The sequence below is a fragment of the Carassius gibelio genome, chromosome B7 (assembly GCF_023724105.1).
Source record: "Carassius gibelio isolate Cgi1373 ecotype wild population from Czech Republic chromosome B7, carGib1.2-hapl.c, whole genome shotgun sequence".
In the NCBI taxonomy this organism is placed as follows: domain Eukaryota; kingdom Metazoa; phylum Chordata; class Actinopteri; order Cypriniformes; family Cyprinidae; genus Carassius; species Carassius gibelio.
The window spans coordinates 36,882,811-36,909,260 of record NC_068402.1 but is presented as its reverse complement, the minus strand read 5'-3'; the positions used below and the strand labels follow the sequence as shown (position 1 = coordinate 36,909,260).

General features: G+C 35.2%; 1 protein-coding gene across 9 annotated transcripts in view; it reads left to right on the top strand.

The window, feature by feature from the left end:
- The window catches only part of myom1b (myomesin 1b), a 42,811-nt gene that overhangs the window by 11,185 nt on the left and 5,176 nt on the right, over window positions 1-26,450 (top strand). For 5 of the 9 annotated variants that reach the window (XM_052561295.1, XM_052561294.1, XM_052561293.1 and 2 more), the window contains 33 exons: window positions 959-1,051; window positions 1,137-1,225; window positions 2,273-2,317; window positions 2,471-2,494; window positions 3,744-3,902; window positions 4,371-4,532; window positions 5,566-5,707; window positions 6,183-6,379; window positions 6,460-6,513; window positions 7,882-8,006; window positions 8,137-8,320; window positions 10,454-10,628; window positions 12,835-12,956; window positions 14,161-14,178; window positions 16,216-16,412; window positions 16,500-16,626; window positions 17,452-17,636; window positions 18,342-18,456; window positions 18,914-19,070; window positions 20,369-20,475; window positions 20,567-20,611; window positions 21,595-21,731; window positions 21,844-21,988; window positions 22,065-22,124; window positions 22,210-22,277; window positions 22,365-22,478; window positions 23,333-23,420; window positions 23,741-23,779; window positions 23,886-23,991; window positions 24,864-25,027; window positions 26,114-26,150; window positions 26,241-26,263; window positions 26,351-26,406. In XM_052561295.1, coding sequence (XP_052417255.1) covers window positions 959-1,051; window positions 1,137-1,225; window positions 2,273-2,317; window positions 2,471-2,494; window positions 3,744-3,902; window positions 4,371-4,532; window positions 5,566-5,707; window positions 6,183-6,379; window positions 6,460-6,513; window positions 7,882-8,006; window positions 8,137-8,320; window positions 10,454-10,628; window positions 12,835-12,956; window positions 14,161-14,178; window positions 16,216-16,412; window positions 16,500-16,626; window positions 17,452-17,636; window positions 18,342-18,456; window positions 18,914-19,070; window positions 20,369-20,475; window positions 20,567-20,611; window positions 21,595-21,731; window positions 21,844-21,988; window positions 22,065-22,124; window positions 22,210-22,277; window positions 22,365-22,478; window positions 23,333-23,420; window positions 23,741-23,779; window positions 23,886-23,991; window positions 24,864-25,027; window positions 26,114-26,150; window positions 26,241-26,263; window positions 26,351-26,406 — 3,559 coding nt within the window. The remainder of the gene's footprint in view (window positions 1-958; window positions 1,052-1,136; window positions 1,226-2,272; window positions 2,318-2,470; window positions 2,495-3,743; window positions 3,903-4,370; window positions 4,533-5,565; window positions 5,708-6,182; window positions 6,380-6,459; window positions 6,514-7,881; window positions 8,007-8,136; window positions 8,321-10,453; window positions 10,629-12,834; window positions 12,957-14,160; window positions 14,179-16,215; window positions 16,413-16,499; window positions 16,627-17,451; window positions 17,637-18,341; window positions 18,457-18,913; window positions 19,071-20,368; window positions 20,476-20,566; window positions 20,612-21,594; window positions 21,732-21,843; window positions 21,989-22,064; window positions 22,125-22,209; window positions 22,278-22,364; window positions 22,479-23,332; window positions 23,421-23,740; window positions 23,780-23,885; window positions 23,992-24,863; window positions 25,028-26,113; window positions 26,151-26,240; window positions 26,264-26,350; window positions 26,407-26,450) is intronic. The other 4 variants (XM_052561291.1, XM_052561297.1, XM_052561292.1 and 1 more) reach the window with 3 other exon arrangements.

Here is a 26,450-nt window from a genome sequence, read left to right as displayed (position 1 = left end):
AAACACACATGCACATACTTACACAAACACACATGCACATACTTACACAAACACACATGCACATACTTACACAAACACACATGCACATACTTACACAAACACACATGCACATACTTACACAAACACACATGCACATACTTACACAAACACACATGCACATACTTACACAAACACACATGCATATACTTACACAAACACACATGCACGTCTAGACAAACATACATGCACATACTTACACAAACACACATGCACATGTCTACACAAACACACATGCACATACTTACACAAACACACATGCACGTCTAGACAAACATACATGCACATACTTTCACAAACACACATGCTTAGAAATGTACTGTATACTACTAATGATGGTTGAATTTAGTCAAGCTTATAGTGTGATAAAAAGTATTATTTTAGTATGATTGAGACAGTATTACAGTTCCCTTTAGATACTTCACTTGTCTGCTAAGACGATATGGGAAAACTCCTTTATCTCTGATGACTGAAGCATTTTCACGGCCATTGGTTCATGCAGTGAATTAAAATGAATATTTTTAAAATTTAAGTTATTTTATTACATAAAATGTAACTAAATGAAAAAGTTAAAATAATATATATTTGAGGTTTTTTTTTTATTTCAGTTTAACTTTATTTAATTTCAAGTAACAAAATGATTTTGAAATCAAAACTGCGTCCATTCAGGAGATGTATACACAACACCGCTTTTAACTAAAAAAATATTGAAATATTTTAATGTGTTTTGGCTGTTCATTTACATGATAAAGGTATGTTTCAAAGTGCAATTTTTTAAAAGCGATACCGTTATCATCTCCATTTATTTGTAATATTTGTATTCGGTTTGAGATTCTGTGGAGGATAAACTCTGCCTTTTCAGTCAAAAAGCTCTGATGCTCTACATTATCCCAAAGTATTTCAATTCGTTCTTCTCTCCTAGGTACAAGAACAATGTCAGCATTGACCCGATGGCCAAGCCAGGGAAGTACAAAGTGGAGAGCAGCTACAGCGTCCACTCCCTGGAGATTGACAAGTGAGCGCACATGGACTTCATCCTCTAAAACAGACAGAGTGACATGCAATGATCGTGTGTGTAACATGTCTGTCTGTAATTCCAGGTGTGACTTTGATGATACCGCACAGTATCGTGTGTCAGCCATGAACAGCAAGGGCGAGACTTCTGCTTTTGCTTCTGTTGTCGTCAAAAGTAGGTCTGAAATGGATCATCATAAAATCTTCGTAATAGTCGTAAAAAAAGTCGTGATAGCAACAACGCTAATGGTCAAATAGTCTGAATTAATTACGTTTTTTTATGTTTTTGATTAAGCTCACCAAGATAAATTTGTTTTTACAGTGAAAACAGTGTGAAATACTGCAAGTTAAAAGAAGAGTTTTCTATGTGAATATATGATAAAATGTAATTTATTTCTGTGATGTGCAGCTGTATTTTCAGCATCATTCCTCCAGTCTTCAGTGTCACATGATCTTCAGAAATCATGAAAATATAACGATTTGCTGTTTAAGAAACATTTGTGATTAACAACAGTGTTGAAAACCACTATTAATATCAAATAATATTAAATAAGTCCAAATAATGATTAATAATAACTAAGCAAATAATCATATTAGAATGATTTCTGAACGATCATAATAATGTATGAATAATGTTTTTGATCATGTTTTTGAGCTATGGTGAGCAGAAGAGGCTTAAACAACATAAAAAAACCTGATTATTCCAGACTCTTGACCCATAATGTACAGCTTTCACAAAGACGTCCAGAATTGTAGTCTATTAAAAAGACAAATAAATCAATTTAATTACTATTTTGCTACATATTTATTGTCTAATTCATCTGTTTAATTAAGATCATTTTAATTTTTTTTTTTTTTACTTGAAATGTGTAAAAATTACCTGATATGGATCAAATCCAATGGTGAACACTTTGACTTGGCATCTACAGTATGTTCAAGGTTTTTTTGTATTCATTGGCATTACTTACTGTATGTCCCACCGATGGTCATAAATACGGCAGATCAGTGGAAAACGTCATGTGACTCAAATGTATGAATAGTGAGGAATTCAAATTCTGCTTACAGTTTCATTAGAAGAATAGTTGAAGAAAATGAATAGTTTCTGTTAGGGTAGGTCATTGCTAAATGTTTCAAAATGGGTCATAAGGGGATCATAAGGAAAACATTGTCCAATTATCTGATAAAACATAAAAAATCTTGTTGTTTTGTTATATAACATTAGGATTCAAAGGAGAAGTTGATGAGTCTCTGCCGTCTCCCAGACTCCGTAAGTATTTCAGGATAAAACCTGACACTTAATTGCTCTCTTTCACAATTTCTGTATATGTGCTTTGCTGAAGTGTGTGAAGCTTTGAGCATGAGGCTAAAGTTTTTCATGTAAGCTGGCTAATGGCTATTTTGTTTTGATTCGCTGGTGCAGAAAGCAGACATTTCGGCTTCAAAGGTAACCTTGCTGAAGGTTTTTCTAGTTCTTTTAATGTTTCAGTCTCGTCTGGTTTCCCTGATCATCTTATATGCATGATCCTCTCTTCTCATTGTTGTACTTTTCTATCTTGATGAATTTGTCTAATATAGATAACATTCAGGATTGCTACATGCAATGTGCTGGATTAGTATCCGGTTTTAAATATGGAAGTGCTATTATCCCAATAGTGCATGTTTGTTTCCAATCTTGAAAATTGGAATTTTGTAAATTGGAATTTTTTCTTGTAATGTTCTGACCTTTTTTTTATCAGAATTAAAAAAATTTCAGTGTATTGCAATTCCGACTTTTTTTATTTTTATTTGTTTATTCTGAATTACAATTTTTATGCAGTTCTCGCAATTACGAGTTTATGGGCCGGCGCTATGCGACGCAAGGCTCAGCGCAAGTGTGTTTGCTAGTTTCAATCCAGCGGCACGTCGGTTAACTAGCAAATGGATTTGCGCTCATTTGTGCGCCCATAGGCATGCTGGTCTAAAAAAGAGGTGTGTTCAGGCGCATTGCTATTTTAAGGAGCTGAAAATAGACTGCACCATAGACCAACTCAAACCTGGTCTAAAGTCTGGTGTTTTTTCTTTGTTATTTAAAGAGCGTACACGCTGCTTATTAAACACAGGGACGCACAGCAGCACACAAACATGCCAAATATTAAAAATGAAAGGACTGCAATGCATACGATTTTTTTTGTAGTCTAATTAAATATATATATCTATATATAAGCGCCTTAGACTTTGCGTTTAGATCGTTAAAATAGGGTCCTATATCTCGCAATTACAACTTCTCGTCTCAGAATTGCGAAACATGGGCGAAACGATGTAGAAACCAGCTTCCATACTGAAGAAATAAGATTTCTTGCATCAATATCTTGTGTTTATTATTTCCGTCTCCAGTTTCTGTGTGTGTATTTGTATTCATCTTCATGGAAGTGTCTCTGTTTTTTTATTCTTTGTTTGTCTCAGCATTGTTAATGCAAATGTCTTCCTATAGTCACTAACATTCATCGCTCTTTTGTTATCTTATTGTGTTTTCTATGAACTTGTTTTCCACCTAAATGATGCCTGCTGTCTCCTTTCATGGTGAAATGTTCCCAGATTCATTGTACATGAACTGTATATGTTTCATCATAAATACCTGCATATGTGCATCATCGTCTTACCCATGGATATTGCATTTTCATAATAAAGCTGAATTTAATGTGTGTGTACTGCAGTGCCGTGTCTGGAGTACGGAGTGAAGTTCGAGACGCACATCGTGGAGAAGTTTGGTGTGTCTTTTGGTCGTGAGGGTGAGACGCTGAGTTTTGGCTGCTCTGTTATCATCTACCCGGCACTGCAGCGCTTCCAGCCTGAGATCGAGTGGTACAGAGACGGTAAGACTGGGACCAATGATTGCCTCTCTCGCCAAACTGATCAGTCATCAGGGGCCTGATTTACTAATAGTTTATGCCAGCGCAAATCGTCTTTTGGTGCTAAAATACAGTCAGGATTTACTAAAGACGCGCAGCGAAGAATTAGTGCTGAAAAGGCATGGACATGACCTTATTGAATATTCATTTGTAGGAGGTTTTCTTTCAGATGCAAAGGAGAGTATTAAAATGAATCATGCAATGAAATTTACTAACATTTGTGTCATTATTTAAAGCCCCAAAAAAGCATGTCTTAAAGCAGAAACTAATTTGTGCTGCCCTTGGTAGATTTTGTTGCTCATTATAGAAATGATTTGGTTGCGTTTGTGTTGTTACGTATTGTAAATAAATCACACGCAGAATCTTTATTTACTAAAGTGTATTTTCTGTCTAGTGACAGATAATGCATGGATGTATTTCTTTGTGTTTCAGATAAACTGCTGGTGCCATCTAAATGGGTTCAGATGCACTGGAGCGGTGACCGAGCGACTCTTACTCTCTCACACCTCAACAAGGAGGATGAAGGACTCTACACACTGCGAGTCATCACCAAATCTGGCTTTGAGACTCATTCAGCGTATGTCTTTGTCAGAGGTGAGGACCAATACACTCAGCTATTTCTAATTGAGCCTGCTGCATTATTACAGGCCAAAATATTCATACTGGTAATACTGTGACACACTCTTTTGGCTTGTACTGCATGAGAGATGTGCATGTCTCTGTAAGCCTCGTTCCCAGCTCATGTTTCTTTCTAAATTTATCCCAGTCATGCTGTTTCTGTGCCGTCATGACATTCAGATGAAGGAGCTGTGAAACCGCCTTGAAGTTCTCAACACCCCCTTAGTTAAAATACTGCGATACACTTTATAAAACTTAACTGGCATTTAGATTGTAATCAACAACACTGTACTATGCTTTGTGAAAAAGAAGTACACTTAAGCATACTTTCAAAAAGAGTACTTTTTTGGAAAAAAATAAGTATTTTTCTTTTTTTTATTATTAATTATACACTTGCTATACAAGTAAACACAAAAACTGTTTTTTTGTGTGTGTTTAAAAAAGTAAATTACAATTAAGTTATATTTTTAAATTAGTACTGTTAGCTGAAATTAAGTGCTCTTATGATCCACTTAATTAGGAATTCTATGTAATTTTAATAATAACTTCTTTGTCTTTGAAATGTAGTTAAAGTGTTAAAACCAGTTCAAGCTTATATGCTAATTAGAATATACATTGTATGTATGTTAGTCTATGCATCAAAATAAGTATACTCTTTAAAGCACAACAAAATATTATCAAAACAAAACAATTTAAACAGTAAAACTTAATTTGACATTAATACAAAGGGCACTTTTTAAAAATGTACTGTATTTAAGGGTGTAAAGAAACAGTCATGAAAGTGTTTCTCTTTAAGTCACTTAAGTGGCCTTTTATTTCTTTAACATTATCTGCAAGTACAGTTTTATAAACATATGCTTTTAAGATTTGAAGTACACTACAAATACACATTTATTACAAATAAGTGCACTACTTTTTCACAAGGAATAGCATGCAGTTACTAGATGCAAACTCATTGTGATTGCTTAAAGGATTCATTCAGACTTTATTTGACTTGTGTGTTTGTTAGATGCTGATGCGGAGGTTGCAGGAGCTCCTGGTGCACCTTTAGATGTCCAGAGTCTGGACGCCAATAAGGATTATGTCATTGTTACCTGGAAGCAGCCTGCTGTGGACGGAGGAAGCCCCATTTTGGGATATTTTGTTGACAGGTCACTGCATCTGTACACAAACAATTGGTTTTCTTTAGAATCTAATTGAGAGATTGATATGGCTAGAATAGGAAATTAATTTTTATTATATCTTTTGATCAAACTGCAAAAAGTGTCTCGTTTCCCAGTGCAAACCACTAAAGAATCTTTAATCAAGATACAAAAGCTTATTTTCTGAGAAACTGATTAAAATTAAGTGAGTTTATGTTTGGAAAAGAACAAATATCGGCGAGTGGGTTTAGAAATAAAACGTAATTCAAAGGGAAAACTAGTTTTCATATCACATTGACAGATATTTGTTCTTGTTTTAAGAATAAACTGACACCACATTATACATTTCTCACAAAACATCGACATTTTGCATCTAAATTAAATGTATCTTCATTTAAGCAACATACTGAGGAAGATACTGAGGAACATCAGATTGTATTTCTTCATGCATTACATTGTATTTCCCTCCCTCTTCTCGCTGCAGGTGTGAAGTTGGCACGACACACTGGTCGCAATGCAATGACACGCCGGTGAAGTTTGCACGCTTCCCTGTAACGGGTCTGGTGGAAGGACGAAGCTATGTGTTTCGAGTGCGTGCGGTGAACAAGGCAGGCATGAGCCATCCATCCCGTGTGTCTGAACCAGTAGCTGCTATGGACCCTGCAGACCGCACTAGAAAAGGTACAGCCAGGTCAACAGAGCAAATACACAAAAACTAAACGACAACAGAGCAAGCAGTAAAATACACTGTTGTTCTGTAGGTCCCTCTGCTCCTTGGACTGGACAAATCATTGTGACTGAGGAGGAGCCTGTGGGTGAGAAATTTTGTTTTTTACAGGTTTAGGCTGTTATTAAAAACCTTTAAATATCGAGAATACTATAGAAACCACCATAGTTCAGCTAAACATGTGATTCTGTAAGTCATAATAGAGAGAAACTTAATAATCATGACTATTGAGAAAATGTCTCATATTCACTTCCTGTACCATTAATATGGCTTAGTATCTCATAATAAAAAGAAACTTTCTCATTACAAGGAATTAATATCTCATAGTAAAGACTTTCTTTATCTAAATAAGAAACTTTCCCTTAATTCTGACTTTCTCATAATACCGATTAACCTTCTTGTTTTCATGAGTTAATGTTATAATAATAACAAAAAATCTCTTTATTATGACTTAACATCTCATTATATTGAGAAAGTTTCTCATAGTGACTTAATATCTCATAATAATGAAAACCGTGAGTAAATGTCATGATATTAAGAAAATAAATCTCATTCTTATGATTTAACATTGCATTAGTGAGAAACTCTTTTACAATAAGTAATGTTTTCATAATATCTCATTATAGAAAATTACTCAAAGTAATGGCTTTCCATATCATATCCATGAGACACTTTCCTGTAATTATGACTCAGTATCTTATATTAATGATATTTTTTATGACGTAATGTTATATTTAAAAAAAAATCATATAGCTTAACATCTCACAATAAGAAACTGTCTCTAAAAACTTGTTGTGACAAGAAACTTTCTCATAATGACTTAGTATCTCATAATAATGTGAAACTCCTTGATATTAATGAGACATTTTATCGTGAGTTAAAAAAAGAAAAGAAAGGAAATCGTATTATGATGACTTAACATTGTATTATTAGAAACTTTCTCATAATAATGATTTAGTATCTTGCAATAAAAAACAGTTATTGTAATATCTCATAATGAGAAACTTTCTAGTAATAATGACTGATAAGAAACGAATTGATTATTTACAGAAGTTTCTCATTGTTGAGATGTTTGGTCATTATGACAAGAAACTCTCATTTGAAGGTTTTTAAACTCTATTTTATCACCTGAAAATGTCACAATTTTACGAGAAGCTACGGCATTGCTAAGAGAGCATTTCTCATTATTATTAGATGGTAATATTATGAGGAAGTTTCTCATTCTCAATCTTACAGATTTTTACTCAACTTCCACAGGGAATCTCTATTAAATAATTGTATAAAAATCCTGATACGGTGCACAAGCACATGGAAAAGTGCATTGGTCAAATACTGTATTTCCTTGTCCATTGTATTCTCTTTCATATTCCCACAGTTTGTTACCTAAAACTGATCAGTTAACCTTCAGTACCAATATCACATGCTGCGTTTTGCATTTGATCTTGAACTCATGTAGAGGGAGTGGTTCCCGGCAGACCTCGTGATCTCTCAGTCATTGAAGCCACTAAAAACTACGTGGTGTTGAGCTGGAAGCCTCCAGGGGACAAGGGCCACGAAGGGGTTATGTATTACGTGGAGAAGGTCAGAGAGCAAAACAGAAATTAACTTCATAACCACTGCCAGTGGCATTTATATATTTATTAATGCTTTAGTGTGTGTTGAAGACTTGTTGTTATTGTTTTAGTAATAATATATATGTGTGTGTATGCAGTGTGTGTCTGGCACAGACAGCTGGCAGCGAGTCAACACTGAAATCCCCGTCAAATCTCCACGTTTCGCTCTTTTTGATCTGGCCGAGGGCAAATCTTACCGCTTCCGTGTCCGCTGCTGTAACTCGGCCGGTGTTGGTGAACCATCCGAACCGACCGAAGCCACCACGGTCGGGGACAAGCTGGGTATGATAGGCTCAATATCAGCCTCTAAACCAAGCAAAAGATACAGGAATATTTGATGTTTTTATGAGTATGACCTCTTTAAATATATTATACTGTAGCATGTATTAATACATGTCTCTCTGGAATACTTGTGGTAATTCTGATCGGTGTATCGCACATCATTCATGTCCTGCTTTTCTTGTTTTATACAAACGCAACTAGTGGCATCTTGTGTCTTAATTATTAATAGCTATTAGAGCACTGAAAATGTAAAAATAACCTAAACCTAAATACATTAATTTATACCAAACAATACAAATTTTTATGGATTAAATCAGGTAGAAAAAAACTCTTCATGGTAAAAGTTGCTGCTTTTTACAGAGCAGTTGTTTTGAAATGTTTATCATTGTGGAAATTTTGACAAAAATATACAACCAAAACAAAAATTATTCACACACCAGATATAAATACACTCACTGGCCACTTTTTTAGGTACAGCTTGCTAGTACAGTGTTGGACCCCCTTTTGCCTTCAGAACTGCCTTAATTCTTCATAGCATAGATTCAACAAGGTGCTGGAAGCCTTACTCAGAGATTTTGGTCCATAGTTACATGATAGCATCACGCAGTTGCTGCAGATTTTGTCAGCTGCACATCCATGATGTAAATCTCCTGTTCCACCACATCCCAAAGCTGCTCTATTGGACTGAGATCTGGTGACAGTGGAGGCCATTTAAGTAAAGTGAACTCATTGTCATGTTCAAGAAACCAGTCTGAGATGATTTGAGCTTTGTGACATGTGCATTATCCTGCTGAAAGTAAAAATCAGAAGATGGGTACACTTTAGTCATAAAGGGATGGACATGGTCAGAAACAATACTCAGGTAGGCCGTGGCATTTAAACGACACTCAATTTGTACTAAGGTGCCCAGAGTGTGCCAAGAAAATATCCCCCAAACCATAACACCAGCACCAGCCTGAACCGTTGAGACAAGGCAGGATGGATCCATGCTCTCATGATCTTTAAGCCAAATTCTGACCCTATCATGTGGATGTTGCAGCAGAAATCGAGACTCATCAGACCTGGCGACATTTTTCCAGTCTTCTATCGTCCAGTTTTGGTGTGTCTGTGTGAATTGTAGCCTCTGTTTCCTGTTCTCATCTGACCGGAGCGGCACCCGGTGTAGTCTTCTGCTGCTGTAGCTCATCTGCTTCACGTGTTGTGTGTTCAGAGATGGTATTCTTCATACATTGGTTGTAACGAGTGGTTATTTGAGTTACTCTTGCTTTCTATCATCTTTAACCAGTCTGCCCGTTCTCCTCTGACATCAACAAGGCATTTTCATCCACACAACTGCCGCTCACTGGATATTTTCTCTTTTTGGACCATTCTCTGTAAACCCTAGAGATGGTTGTGTGTGAAAATCCCAGTAGATCAGCAGTTTTTGAAATACTGAAAATCCCCTTTCTTTCTCATTCTGATGCTTGGTTTGAACTTTAACAAGTCGTCTTCAGTTTCTGCCATGAGATTGTCTGATTAGCAATTTGTGCTAATTGATCAGGTGTACCTAATAAAGTGGCTGGTGTACTAGTGGGTGCAAGACACAATAGTTCATGAATGTAAGTGAGGATAGCAAAATAAAGTAAACTGTGACATATTACACCCAAAAACTCTTCAACAGTGGATTGCCAGTAAAACTGTTAAAAATGTGGGACCAAAAATGTTATTTGTTACTTTGACCTGATAATGCTTTGTTGCATACCTTTCTATCAAAGTTATCAAGATGAATTTGTTCTGGCACAGTTTAACGCTTGAGTTCATATTTCATTAACATTTTCTAAACTATAGCGAATAATGTGATAATGATAATGTGAATGTGTCTGAATAAATTTAGGTTTGACTGTTCATGTGCGATTGTAAAACAATTTAAACTCATGCGCCTATTTCATTTCCATGTCATTATTTTTGGCGGGTAAAAAGCAGGATGAACATACACGTTTGTCTTGTTAAAACTTAAAATCTTTTGCTGTTTTCCTTCGCAAAAGCTTTGATTGTATTACCAAAATAATTACTGCATTCAGATAACTGTTGGTTGATCTTAAATATAATACATTTTATAATTGCATAATGTGTAATAGTTAAATTTTTATGCAGATATCCCATCAGCCCCTGGCCGTGTGGTTCCTACTCGTAATACAGACACGTCTGTGGTGGTTTCATGGGAAGCTTCACGTGGCGCTAAAGAGCTGGTGGGCTACTACATTGAGAGCAGCATTGCAGGGAGCAACAGTTGGGAGCCATGCAACAACAAACCAGTTAAATGCACAAGGTATAACGATGCATACGATGTAATTATAATCAATGAAAACACACAAGCAAGAGTGCTGCTATACTAAATATCCCAACTGTAACATGTTCATAGGTACAAGGCAGTGATCACAGTGAACAGTTTGATTCCAAAAGTGATATTGCTTTTAGACAACATTTCTATAAACTATATTCTATAACTAATATAAAGTAACTTACGTTTCAGACACAATTTGGCCAATTGGTTTATGGATTCCTTCTCCTCCAAAGAAAATAGTTCCAAACTTTCCTGAACGATAAACATTGTAATGCTTGATTCTGTTTGGTTGATGAACGTTATGCGGTGTCACATTATTTTCAGGGAAACGCACATCTAAAGTAGTTCCAGGCAGGTTTTGACCGCATTACAATTCCATATCACTTCTCCAAATGATTTCCGATTTCTTTCAAATGTCCTTAAACCTACTGCAAAACAACCAAAACCTACAAATACACTGACCAAGATCAAAAAATTGTAAACGATTGGATAAAATTGACTATTCCCCAGAAAATTCACAGCAGAATGACTGAAAGCATAGAATAAAGACACATTGCCACTTCAAGTGTGCATTAATTTTCTGATTATTCATCCTGTTGGCAGATATTCTGTATTAAATAAATGCTATGCAAAGAGATGTGTTATAATCTCTTTTTCCCTTGCATTTTTAATAAATCAGGCCAGCCAATAAAATAGTCTCTTTTAGTCACATGATAACAGCTCTGCTGTTAAAGCTTCGACTTTTGTCTTTTAACTTGTGTATTTGGTGTTACAGCAGTTTGAACAGCAGTTTAAAAGCAGTTAAATATTGTTAGCCAGGTTTTTCCCCTCGGTTTTCTGAGAGAAACAGAAAGTTAACTGGGATATTTCGGTTATAAGCACCACCCGTTGGCTGAGAGTGAAGTTATTTTTCCATTCAGGCCATTTGCCTTTTTTTATGCATTGCTCTGAAAAGACAAATAGTCTGTATGGAAGCCCCATTTCTACCACTGAATACTTTTTTAAAAAGTAATTCCAGCTTTTTATCTCAATTCTGACTTTTGCGAGTTTTTGGGAGAAATGAAGTCAGTCTCGCAATTCTGAAAACATAATATTGTCAGTCTTTTTTCTGAGAAAAAGTCTGAATTGTGAGATAGAAACCCACAATTGCAAGAAAAATAGTCACAATTTTGAAATACAAAGTCGCAATTAAAAAAAAAAAAATCTAAATTGTGAAAAAAATATGAAATATGAACTTGTGATGTGAAAAAACTCAGAATTGTGAGATATAAACTTGCAATTTTGAAAAAAGTCAGAATTGCAAAATACAAACTTGTAATGCAAAAAAAAAATCTGAATTGTGAAATACAAACTCGCAATTGTGCAAAAAGTCAGAACTGCAAGATGTAAACTCGCAATTCTCATAAGATAATATTGTCAGTCTTTTTCACCACAGAATTAGACTTTATGAAATGCAATTGCAAGTTAATATCTCACAGTTCTGAGAAAAAAAATCTGAATTGTGAAATACAAACTTGCAATTATGGAAAAAAAAGTCAGAATTATGAAATGTAAACTGGCAATGTGAAAAAGTCTAAATTGGTAGATACAAACTCACAACTGCAAGAAAAAAAGTCAGATTTTTTTTAAAAATACAAACTTGCATTGCGGAAAATGTCATAATTGTGAAATACAAACTCGCAATTGCAAGAAAAAAGTCAGAATTGTGAGATACAAACTCGCAATTGCGAGAAAATGTATAATTGTTAAATAAAATCTAGCAATTACAAGAAAAACTCAGAATTGCAAGATACAAACTCGCAATTACGAGAAAAAAGTCAGAATTGTGAAATACAAACTAGCAATTGCAAGAAAAAAGTCAGAATTGCGAGAAACAAACTGCCAATTGCAATTCTTTTAAAGTCAGAATTGCGAGATGTAAACTCGCAATTGCAAGAAAGAAAAGTTACCTTTTTTTTTTTATTCGGTGGTGGAAATGAGCTTCCATACATCTGCGAAATGTGCATTTTTTTAACTGGTTGTTGTAAATATTCCAATAGGGATTAAAGGGTTTATGAAGGGTAAATTAAAAATAATATAAGCAACAATACAATGTTCGTCTTAGCACGCTTAACTAATAAATGCTTGAACTGTTTGTTTGAGATTTAAATTGTAGGTTGTAACATTAATATCTGTTCATGTGTTTATGCAGGTTTATCTGTCATGGCTTGACCACTGACGAGAGTTATGTTTTCCGAGTAAGAGCCATCAATGCTGCAGGAATCAGTGAATTCTCCCAGGAATCAGAAGCCATTAAAGTTAAAGCTGCTATTGGTAAGTCATTTATGCTCTCCTATTGGTATCATTAAGGTCTTTAGAATATGATTTCACTGTTCCAGCTTTCACTTTTTAATTCTGACCACTGTACTCGACTGTAACGCATCCCACATGTCCTATATGACACATTTGTGTCAAGGCCACCAAACTCTAGCTCCGCTCCCTGCATTCCTCCCAGGGGTCAGGACTTGTAGACCTCCTCTAGTTTGGGTCACAACTGATCCAACATAGTGGTGACTACAAAACCAGCTCACCCGCTCTCCCACGTACACTCCTCCCCACTCCCTCAATCTTTTCAAACCCGTCCCTTCTGCATGTCTTTCACGCTTTCTATGTCATGACCTTTAACAGACATGAGACTTTCTGTTCAGCGTCATGCTCACTTATTCAAACCTTTTCTAATCAAATCAGTATTCTCTTGCATAAAACTCAATGTGACAATAAGACACAATACAACATAAAACAGCGTAAAAAAAATCCACAGGGAATTGGACTTCATAACTTTATGCAAAGAGATCTATTTAGATTAGTGTTTTTTAATTGCTCTCCGTTTGTTTGCTTTTTAGCTTGGGTGCAAAGCTTGCAAGATCAAAAAATAATAATAATAAACATTTTTGATTGGGAAAAGTAGTTTCTTATTGTAAAAGTTATATTATTTTTAACGTAGCTGCAGATATGAGGAAAAATCGATGCTGGTTAAAATATAAAACTACCCATAAACCATAAATATTAGTATTGTAATTTAACTGTCGTTCTGTTAACACACACACACATATATATATATATATATACTTGAGTTTTATGTGCCTTGATGTAACACAATAGTGTGATGTTATTTCCTTTTTTCATAAAGATTTAACAATTGCTTAAACCTTTGTGACTTTAAAATGCACATACTAAACCAAATAACTTCATCATCTGCCTAAATAAAACTTTCCTTTCTTTCCCCTTAGCTAATTTCTCCTGAAAATAACTTGCTGTTTCATTGCTTGTTTTCATTGCCTCTTTTCATAATTTGAACAGAATATTGCAAAAACAAATGTGATCATCTCTTGCATGCATACAGACTTATGCTTAAGTTTTCTACTGAGATGAACTTGTACAGTTAGACTAAAATAATTAAATGTGAAGCATTCTGAATGTGATTGTGTTTGAATTCATGTCTGCTCTCTCTTGCTGTTTTCTCTGCTAACTCCTATAGGGGGCGGTATTCTTCATGGTGTGTGTCTGGAGTCAGGGGGTAATGGGGTCGAACTAACCCAGCACAGCTCTTGTGGAGTGGGCAGGCATGCAGCGCCTCACTCCCCTGCTGACACGCATCTAACACACGTAGCTAATGCTAGCGAGAGGGTTGAGGGAGGGGGTCAAAACACTGGCCACAGAGGCCATCCAACTGCATCAGATGAAGGCAAACTGGGCAAAAGGGACAGTCAGCGAGAAGCAGAACCTGCTTGTGGGCAGGAAACTACTAAACAGGTTGCAAACTCTAGCACTGAATTGTTAAAGCCCAAATGTATCCGAAAGGAGTTGGCAACAGAATTGCCGGACAATCGTAAGTCCTCTGTAAACTCTTCTCCGGAACAAGAGAAAGCAGGAGAGCGAGAGAGAGGACGAAGAGGCTCAGGTGAGAAGAGAGAGAGAGAAAAGCATCTCTCTGGAACGTCACCCATCGCCATCCCTCCTCAGAGTTGGCCTGCCTCCATTTTCTCCTTTCCTGTTGTTTTTTTCCATTCATTTTTAATTCATTTCTTTTGCATCTTGAAATTTCACTCTCTATCCTTTTGAAACACTTATTTAGTGTACTGCAGTTTATCCACTTATCCGCTCATTAATCATTTATTTGCTCATTATTGTCAGATTGACCCTTGAGGAAAAGATGTACATTTTATGATTTAAAAAAAAGAGTACTAATTACAGAAAGAATATAATCTAACAGTGTATACTTAAATGCAAACTGAACATAATGTTTTCAGACACTTAACTTTGAGTTAAAACTGTTAACTTTAATAAAAACATTATATTTTACATTTATATTAAGTACATTTAATACACTTAAGTGGGTCAAAAAAGCACTCAAGTTCATCCTATGCAATTAAATGAACTTTAGAGAGTGCATTTTTGACACACTTAAGTAAGACTTAAGTACATTTTTATAGTTACTTTTATAATTTTTGAAATGTGCCAAATGTTTGATAGGCCAAATATATTCACAATCATTTAAGGTAAATTAAAATATACTTTAATGTAAATTCTATTGAAATGTGTAAATCATGTATTTAAACATATTTGTAATTACACTTTTGTATGAATTAAGTTGAAATGTATTACATTTTAAATATATTAGCTCTAAATGTATTGAATAACATACTACAGTTAAAAATATAATCAAATACTTTACATTTGATTATTTGATTTATTATTGCTCTTAAGTGTGTTTTTAAAACAAAAGATTAGTGAACATTAATTTAAATAACTTACAATGGTGTAAAAGTTTTACATTATTACATAGTGCACTTTTTAAAAGTGTGCTCAAGTGTGTTAAGAATCTGACATGAAAGTTTCTCTCTTTATGTCACTTAAGTGGCCTTTTATTACATTATTATATTATCTGCAAGAACTGTTTTTAAAAAAATATAATTTTAAGATTTAAAAATTCACTACAAGTGCACATTCAGTACAATGAAGTGAACCTCTTTTTTTACAAGGGTCAACATAAGACTCATGAAATTAGCATATTGCAGTTGTTTTATTGAGCTTGTAGTCATGCTGTGGTTATAAAGTATATCAACATGAAGATAAGACTGCTGAAATCATTCGGTTGGTCAACCACAACCACATTGGAAAATCCAGATAAGACCAGTTTCTAACGGTTTCTTGCTGATCCAAGCTGGTCTACAGCAGTTCTAAAAACAAACTTGACCATCTTAAACTGGTCTGACCTGGTTTTTCCGATCAGGAATTTAAATACATGGTAAGTCTTCTCAGCTGCAGACTTTGAAACCCTCAAATAACATCACTATCCACACAAATGCATCAAGGGATCCTCTTTGGCTTCTTTTATGCCACCAGACCACAACTGGCAATATGCTGGACACCTCCATACTATACAATACCCTCCCTAGTGCCAGTCTGTATTTCTACTGTTCTGTGTTTGGTTTGAATATGTTACTCCACATAGTCTGGTACAAGCTTTCATAGTTTTGATACTGTACTGTAAATGTGCTTCACTGCTAACTGTAGTGTTCTGTTATGCCAGCTTCACCCACTCCACCCTACGGCATCACTGTGCTGGAGTGTGTGCGGGACTCGATGGTACTAGCCTGGAAACAGCCCACGTTCATCGGCGGCGCTGACATCACTGGTTACTTCGTTGATTACCGTGAGGTCATCGGTGGAGTCCCGGGAAAATGGCATGAGGCGAATATCAAGGCTGTCAGTGATAGAGCTTACAGAGTAAGTAGGACATTTGTGTATTAACGAGTAAAATATTAGACCATGCTGTGGCTGATTTGTGAACTCCAACCTTGTCTTTCTGTCTAGGTTTCAGAGCTTAAGGAAAACATGCTGTACCAGTTCCAGGTGCGTGCTGCCAACATGGCTGGTGTGGGCATCCCATCTCTTCCCAGCGAGACATTCAAGTGTGAGGAGTGGACTATTGCTGTACCGGGTAGGCACTCATGAAATATGTTATAGATCTGTTAGATACTCAATGATTTGTATGCTTGCTCCCACACACCCTGATACAATTACACACACACACACACACGTTTGTTTTTGTGAAAAGTGGGTTCATCCCATAGGCGTAATGGTTTTTATAATGTACAAACTATATATTCTATGGCCCTAAACCAACCCTACACCTAACCCTAACCCTCAAATGAAACTTTGTGCATTTTTACTTTCTCAAAAAACTCATTCTGTATGATTTATAAGCGTTTTGAAAAATGGAGACATGGGTTATGTCCTCATAAGTCACCCTCTCCTTGTAATACCTGTGTCATACCCATGTCATTATACAGAGTTGTGTCCTGATATGTCACAAAAACAAGAACACACCCACACACACACACACACACACACACACACACACACACCATACACTTACAAGAATACATTTACAGGAGTTATCAGAATGATCTTAGCTATCAGTATATATTTTCGTTTGTCAAAGTCATTTTGTATTTGGCACCTGTAAACATTGTCACATTCTTTACTTGCATAGTAAAAAATTAAATAAAAAATCCTGAAGAAATCCAGTTAAAATCGGAATTTGGAACTTATCCTTAAGGATGCTATATATTCTATATATTATGATTCCAACAGACTGTAGTTTTAAAGCATGTGCTTCTGAATTTTAGAAGAAGTGTTCATATGATATTTAACTTCAATCTGAAAATTGAAGAGACTAATCCAGTATTACTAAATGTATTTAAAGTACATTTTCCCTTCATTCATCACATCGGCTCTATCTACATTAAAACCCTGTTTTTAGGACCACCCCATGACCTCCAAGTGCAGGAGGTGCGTAAGGACTCTCTGGTCTTGCTCTGGAAAGCACCGGTCTATCAGGGTCGTGATCCTGTCAATGGATACTACATTGATATCAAAGAGGCTGATGCAGACTTTGAGATGTGGAGAGGAGTCAATGAGAAAGCTACTGACAAGACATTCATGAAGGTTTGTATGCGTTGTGACATTGGTATACCCTTGAGAAAAAAGTACTCTTTAGAACATGTTTAAATACAAACACTTTTTCAGCAAATAATATAGTGTACTTAAGAATTTACTTAAGTGTGAAATTAATGCAATGTTTTAGGAAACTTAATTGCACTGCAATAAGATGAAAATGCATGTAACTCAAATTTAGAGTGTTTTCTGACCTACTTAAGTAGGATTTAATTACATCTTTATATGCAATTTCATATTTACTTTGGTTGTCTTTGAAATATGATTTAAGTGTAGTGAATCATTTAATAAAAGTAAACTAAAATGTACTTTAATGTAATTTCTGTTGAAACCTTTTTAATTATTTTTTAAATTAAACATTTGTAATTTAGTCCATTTACATGTGCTTTAGCATGTCAAAATAAACACAGCAAGATATTCTTAAAACACAGTGACTCAAAATGTACTTTACAACTTTTAATTTGACATTAATATTAAGTACATTTCTTAAAAGGGTACTTAAGTGTGTATTGAAAGTGTCTCTCTTTAAATCACTCCAATGGCCTTTTATTTCATTAATACTATATTATCTGCAAGTACTGTAAAGTTTTTTTAAATGTACTTTGAATGTTTTAAGTACACTAAAAGTTCACATCTAATATAAGGTATTTGACAAGGGTAGGTTTATGGTAGTAAATGTTGTTTCTGTTGTTCTAGATCAAAGATCTGAAGGAGGGGGAATCGTATGTTTTCCGTGTGCGTGCTCAGAACAAGGCTGGTGTAGGAAAAGCATCAGATCCTACAGAACCAGTTGATGCAGTGACTAAACCAGGTATTAAACTGAACTAAACCAGATTTTTGAGTACAATTCACCTCTCCTTATTTTTTAACCCCTATCCTCCAAACACAGGTTGTATAGAGACTATTTTTCATGACCCAAACAATTCCTGATGGATAAAAGCAGTTCTGCCATTTTTCCATTGAATATCCTGTTTCATTCGGAGAAATGGGTTATTACAGTAGTGAAAAGGATTGTAAATACGGTTGACTTTAAGTTGAAGCAGACCACGCTGAACTTGATACAGAGTATATGTTGACCAAAACCATATGTGGCTATATCAGAGTGAACAGGAAAGACCGAAACAACACAAACACGTCATCTTCACAGTGGGTGCTTTAGGAAGTGAGGCGTCTCTTTAGAGTTCTTCTTAAATTCAGGTTAACCCTAAAACAAACCAAAATCCTAACAACTCTCAACAAAAGCCAACAAGCTATTTCTTTCTTCACAGGTACGGCTGAGATAGTCGTGAATGTTGACGATGATGGCGTCATTTCACTGAATTTCGAGTGCTCTAACCTCACCGCTGACTCCAAGTTCGTCTGGTCCAAGAACTACATGGAAATGACAGAACCCGAACGCATGACCTTAGAGACCAAGGGTAGCAAGTAAGTGTGCGTGCAAAATGGGTTTGGTTAAATTATTGATATTTAAAAGGGTTAGTTCAACCAAAAATTAAACCTCTGTCATTACCACCCTCATGTTGTTCCAAACCCAGAACACTTTTATTCTTATAAAAATGAAGGAAAATAATTGAATCGAAAATAGCGTGCGTCAACAGGTATTGATTGGTTAGGGTTAGGGTAGGGGAGCGCTTTATCCCAAAACTGCATCCATTTAATAATTTTAACATTCTAATTTAATCTCAGTATTCAATAAACTGTTAATAATGTGCTACAATACTGACAATACACTATTTGCACTAGATAGCATCTAATCATTATTACTGCAAAGAAAATAATCCTTACATAGTGTCAATAAAATATATTGCATCTACCTGCTGCATTTATTAAATAATAGATCACCCAAAAATGAACATTTGCAAAGAATTTACTCACGTTCAGGCCATTCAAGATTTTTAGATTAGTTGGTTTCTTCATCAGAAAAGATTTGGAGAAATGTAGCATTGCATCACTTGCTCACCAATGGATGCTCTGCAGTGAATGGGTGCCGTCAGAATGAGAGTCCAAACAGCTGATAAAAACATCACAATAATCCACAGCACTCAAGTCCATCAGTTACTGTCCTGAGAAGCAAAAAGTTGCGTGTTTATAAGAAACATATCTGTCATTAAGAATATTTTTAACAGCAAAATATTTTTTTTGGGTGAACTATTACTTATATTAAATTTTGTGCATCCACTGAAAGTCTAGGCAGTCAACATTTTAAAGCTTCAAAAAGTACATAAAGACCGATAATCCATATGAACAGAGCATTTTAATCCAAGTCTTCAACAAGACTTGTTGTTTTGTATAGTGAACAGGCTTTTATTTACATATTAATTTGATAAATTTACATACAAATTGAGCAAAACTATGACTCAAATATGCTTGCTTGATATGTGAGAACAAACCTCATTGGTTCTGCATGCACATTTGAGCTTCTGTTTGTTAATTGACTTTTTATGTTTGAACAAAATCATGAGAGAATATAAAAATAAAATAGTTTGAAAGAGGAGAGTTTGAAAAGATGACAGACTTTGTGTTTTGGGTTGAACCATCCCTTCAAACCAACTTGTATACCTTCTAATCCATCATGTTTAAAATCTCTTGGGCTGGATATTTACAAGAATATATTATTTATTAAATGTAGCAAATAATTTCATCACATTTCCAGAACTATATCTAAAAACCAACAAGAAACAAAATTAGCGTCTTTGCAGTAATTCTTCGATATTGATCTGTAGGTCCAAGGCCATCTTTAAAACCCCTTCAGAAGAAGACCTGGGCATCTACTCTTGTTTCGTGACACACACTGATGGAGCCTCTGCCAGCTACACACTCTCTGAGGAAAGTGAGTTCACTGACCGTTTTTAACATGTTTGATTTTACCAGGCTAACACTGGTTATTGATTCTGATCCCTTCTCTGTCCTGTTCCTCGCAGCTCTAAAAGATCTCCTGAAGATCAGCCACGAACACAAATTCCCCAGTGAGTAAACCTCACGTCACATGCACTCTTCAAACGTTTCATTAACTTCATTTTGAATGTGTGATCAATCCTGTACACTTCAGCATACTTGTAAGAAAAATCATGCTTTATACTTGAGAAAGTAAGACACTTAAAGGGTTAGTTCACCCCAAAATGAAAATTAAATCATTAATGACTCACCCTCATGTCGTTCCAAACCCGTGAGACATTTGTTCATCTTCGGAGCACAAATTAAGATATTTCTGATGAAATCCAGGAGCTCTCTGACCCTCTCCTAGACAGTAAAGGTCCTAACATGATCAAGACTCAGAAGCATAGCAAGGACATTGAATAATCATGTGACATCACTTTTGCAATGGAATCATTTAAGTTTTTTATTTTTAATGAATTTGCAAAGATGTGAAAACCTGTTTTTTGATGCTTTTCCATTAAAGTGTATGGAGTGTAGACTGATGTAGATTTTTTTTTTTTAAAGCAGTTTAACATAAAAAAATAAAGGGATATGAATACATTCGCAGGGCACTCTAAGTGTATTCATTTGCACAATAGACACTCGTTTTTCACAAGAATCGTACTATTAAATGTACAGTATTTAAAATATCATACTAACCACTAACTGTTGTGCTCTATAAACAAAAGCAAATTAATGGGTAAAATAAAAAAAATTAAAATATATTTCCTACATTTAAAATACAGCTCTGTGATGTAGGATTTTATAAATGAGATTGAAAAGAGCGACAAAATATTGTGTCGTATGACACTTACTCATGGTTAAGACAAAATCTTGTTCAGCATGAGAGATGTATTGCTTGGCCGTTTATCGATTGCATCATGCCTGGTTACGACATTGCGTTTCAATACAAAAACAGAGCATATGTATCAAGGTTCAGTACAACTCCCATCCTGCCACAGGTCTCCAAAACAATGGATATTATTCAGTTCAGAATTAGTGATTTCAAAACCTTTTCACCCCTCTTCTCCAGTCATCCCTCTGAAGACCGAGCTGGCCGTGGAGCTGCTGGAGAAGGGCAGGGTTCGCTTCTGGTTGCAGGCTGAGAAAATCTCTGCCAATGGAAAAGTTGAATACGTGTTCAATGACAATGTGATCCACCAGGGAGAGGTTAGAGGAACACCGAAACGAGCATTACACCGCACATGAAGCATTACACATGCTGTTGACTGGAAATAGACCTTTAGCTTGCTTCTGCATGAACACTTTCTCTGTGTTGCAGAAATACAAGATGAACTTTGATAAAAATACTGGCGTCATTGAGATGTTCATGGAGTCTCTGGGCAAAGAAGACGAGGGAACGTTCACTTTCCAGCTTCAAGACGGCAAAGCCACCAACCAGTCCAGTCTAGTGCTGATCGGAGATGGTACATATATACATGAACATATATATGCATCACGTGTATAGAGTGTGCACCAATAACACCATCTCATTTCCTTCAGTGTTCAAGCAGTTACAGAAGGAATCAGAGTTCCAGAAAAAAGAATGGATTAGAAAGCAAGGTGTGATTATATTTGTGGAGTATTATTTGAGAATACTGTATGCCCATGTGCTTGTGCATTAATCATGCTGTCCGTGCTCTGTAAGGTCCACACTTCGTGGAGTATCTCGGTTATGAAGTCACACCTGAGTGCTGTGTGAGACTGAAGTGTAAGGTGAGACGTCTCTCTCTGATTAAACACTCCCATTCAACTGTAATGCTGGCCGTTTCTTTATTATTGTCATATTAACCTGTGCCGCAGGTTGCTAATATGAAGAAAGACTCTGTGGCGCTGTGGTATAAGGATGGACGAGAGATCAAGGTCAATGAGAAACTGGATTTCTCTGAAGGAGTGTTGACTCTGGAGATCACTCAGGTGAGCAGTGTTATCCAGACACTGTCATTCCCACTAGTTACAAGCATATTGTATTCCTTCTTTCCTTGATTTTAGTTAAATCATTGCTTTGTTGTAATGAATTAATAAATCATGCTAAATGATTACTAAATTAAAGGCCACAGTTAATTTTTTACAGGAAAAAAATGCAGTAAAAAAGAACAGATAGTAAAAGTATGCAGCATGTTGAAATACATGCATTATTATTAAATGTCATTTTTCTTCTTTCCTACAAAAAGTCAATAATGTGGTCACTATTCTATTCTAGTCTTATTTTTATAGCAATTAGATTATAACATACAATACAATGACATAAACAGTTGTTTAATGTTTTACAGTATAATATATCTGGGTATTAATAAACTGACACAATGACTGTTTTGACCTATATATTAATGTATAAATCACAAACATATGTGACCCTGGAGCACAAAACCAGACATAAGTAGCACAGGCATATTTGCAATAGCCGAAAATGTATGGGCCAAAATGATAGATTTTCCTTTTTAATGCCAAAAATCATTAGGATATTAAGGAAAGATCATGTTCCATGAAGATATTTTGTCAATTTCCTACTGTAAATATATAAAAACTCAATTTGTGATCAGTAATATGCATTGCTAAGAATTCATTTGATCAACTTTAAATGTGATTTTCTCAGTGTTTAGATTTTTTTGCATCCTCAGAGTCCAGATTTTCAATAGTTGTATCTCGGCCAAATATTGTTGTATATAATCCTACCAATCCATACATCAATGGAAGGCTTATTTATAAGCTGTCAGATGATGTGTAAACCGCAATAAAAAAAATAATGTGTCTGTGTATGTCAATGGCAGATCTCCAAAAAAGATGCCGGTATTTATGAAGTAGTTCTGAAGGACGATCGAGGCAAAGACACCTCCACCCTCAACCTCACAGACCAAGGTAACACAGCAGAAAATGCATTCGAAAGTACTATTACTGTTATAAAACTCACTCCTTACAATAATGTGCGCTAATTTGTGCTGTGTTTTTAATGCCATGGTATATATTTTACATCAAAATCGTCCATTAACGCTTGTACTCTCAGCTCCAGTAAAACATTTAAATCCATTCCACAGATTTCCTACAACAATCGCTACAAATAATTTCAAAAATTTCCTTTTTGACCTACTTATTTGTTGTTTATTACTGACATTATCAGCCTGTTTGTTGCTCATCATAATTGATCTTTTCAGAATGATTTTCTATCATCTGTTTTTCAGGATTCAAAGACCTGATGAACCAGGTTTTCAGTGTTATTGGTAAGACTTACAACTTCACTTTCAAACCTAAATGAATCTTCTCTCTCACAGTATACCGTTACATTTAAAGGTATAGTTTTATCAGCATGATGTTCTTTCTGTCCAGCGAACTCCTCCACTCCACTGAAGATCCAGAGCACTGAGGAGGGAATCAGGCTTTACTCCTTCGTCAGCTACTACAACGACGAGCTGCATGTCACCTGGCATCACAAGTGAGAACATGTGACTCCAAAATGACCATTTACTCACCCTCAAGTTGTTCCAAACCTGTATGTTTTGTGCATTTTATAATAAGGAAAAGAAAACAAATAGAATACAAAAAGAATAGAGAGGCTAGTCTTAGTTAAAAAAAGAAAGAAAAACAAGCAGTTATTAAATGAATGCAATGCAAGTCTTTGGGTCGTTATATTTCTCACAGATTTGGACTCGTTCTAAATCAGATATAGATAAAGTAGCACAGTAAAGATTACATTTATATGAATGCGTTAGTGAGAGCGATTGCGTGTGTGAATTAATTCTACATGGAAGCGTCTCTCTAGTAGTGAAGCTGTGGGATTTAGTTATTAAGAATGGCATTCTCCCATTCAGTTTCGAGCATCCAGTAATATAATCACGCATGTCTTGTGGAGCTTTTGGAGTATGCATTTATTTGTCATTTTAACTGTTAGGAAACGGAGAATAAATGTGAATATTGAATATTGAATATTTCTTATCCTGTTGCGCCCCCTATAGGACCAGCCACTAGTCGATGTCAAGCTTAAAGCGTCATGGCAGAGCATTAAAGTCAACTAGTCGATTTGTCTGTGCAACCCCTAATATATATTTTAAGTTAAGTTTAGTCCGAAAACTTTATGTAAATGTAGAAAATGTCTAAATTAGAGAGCCACACACATGAAATGCACAAAAATACACTGTATCCTTCACGAGACACATGCACATTTTATGCTTTTGTTACTTCATTTTAGTGACTATGGTTTACTACATTACTACAAGTACGACATCAGTATGTGGGCTTTCACAAACCAACATTATTAGTTTCTCTGTAACTTGTGTTCACTGTAGTGTATGTGTGTGTTTATCAAAGGGACGCTGCGATCGCATTCACCGAGCGCATTAAGAGCGGTGTGGTGGGAGAGCAGCTGTGGCTGCAGATCTCTGAACCCACAGAGAAAGATAAAGGCAAATACGCCATTGAGTTCTTCGATGGGAAAGGAGGCTTGCGCAGGACTGTGGAACTGGCTGGACAAGGTGAGGAAACACTGCTGCCTTCATTATATTACGACTGCGACTGAGTGTTGACTACAGTCAGATCCGTTCTCCTCTGAATAATGAGTGAAAAAAAAACCCTGTCTACGGCCAGAGCAGCCAAAAATCTCATTGTGGTTCACTTTAGTTGTGAAAAATAAGTGCACTTGTCTGTACTGAATGTGCACTTGTATTGTACTTCAAATATATATATATATATATATATATATATATATATATATATATATATATATATATATATAGGCAAATACTATAATAATAATAATGAAATAAAAGGCTACTTTTAACACAAAAACTTTCATTACTGTTTCTTTACATACTTAAGTACACTTTTAAAAGTGCATTTTGTAATGTTTTAAAGTACACTTATGTGATTTGTGACTAGCATACTAAATAAAGTACAGTAATAAAGTACTTGATTGTAGCTGTAACTGTAGTGTGTTAAATTTAAATATTAAGTAAATATATTTCTAAAATGTGTTAAACTGCATAGTTACCATTTGTAATGCGTAATACAATAGAAATGGCATTAGAGAATATTTTAGTTTATCATAAAATCTTATCTGTACATTCTGCAGTACTTTCAAAGACAATACAAGTTATTATAAAGAAGTATTGAAGTACTACTTAAGTGGGTCAAAATCACTCTAAAGCTCAGCTTAATTGCATTTAATAAAAATTTCAACTATAATCCATTTTCATTTTAATTGTCTTAAACATGCAGTTAAGGTTCTGAAAATTTCACACTCAGCTCAAACTTAAGTAAACTCTTTTAGATTATTATTATTTCTAAAAACTAAAAATCCTATAGTCATATATATATATATATATATATATATATATATATATATATATATATATATATATATATATATATATATAGGATTTTTAGAAGTACTATTAATTTTTATTTATAAAAAATATATATTCATTTAAAATGAGGAATATATTTAATGAGGAAAAACAAATAAAAATACTTGAAATCCTGTTTAATTAGGTATCTCAGGAGGCTTTGAGACTGACTGTTTATGATAATCATGCATTTAAATTTAATTTTTATATTTTCAGCATTTGACGATGCATTTGCTGAATTTCAAAGACTCAAGTGAGTACCAAAAATGATTTGTGATGATTTTTTACAGATACTATTCAGACTGAGCGGCTTATTAACTAATGATATGATCTTTTTCCTCAGGGCTGCAGCTATTGCAGAGAGAAGTGAGTAGATACATGCTTAAGCCTTCATTGCCATTGTTTCTTCTGCAGATTGTACATGAAATCTTCTAATTATTATGCTTTTCACAGACCGTGCGCGTGTGGCAGGTGGTCTGCCTGATGTTGTGACCATCCAAGAGGGCAAGGTAGTCTACAGACTTCTCCGTATGACTTGAAAAGACAAAAATGA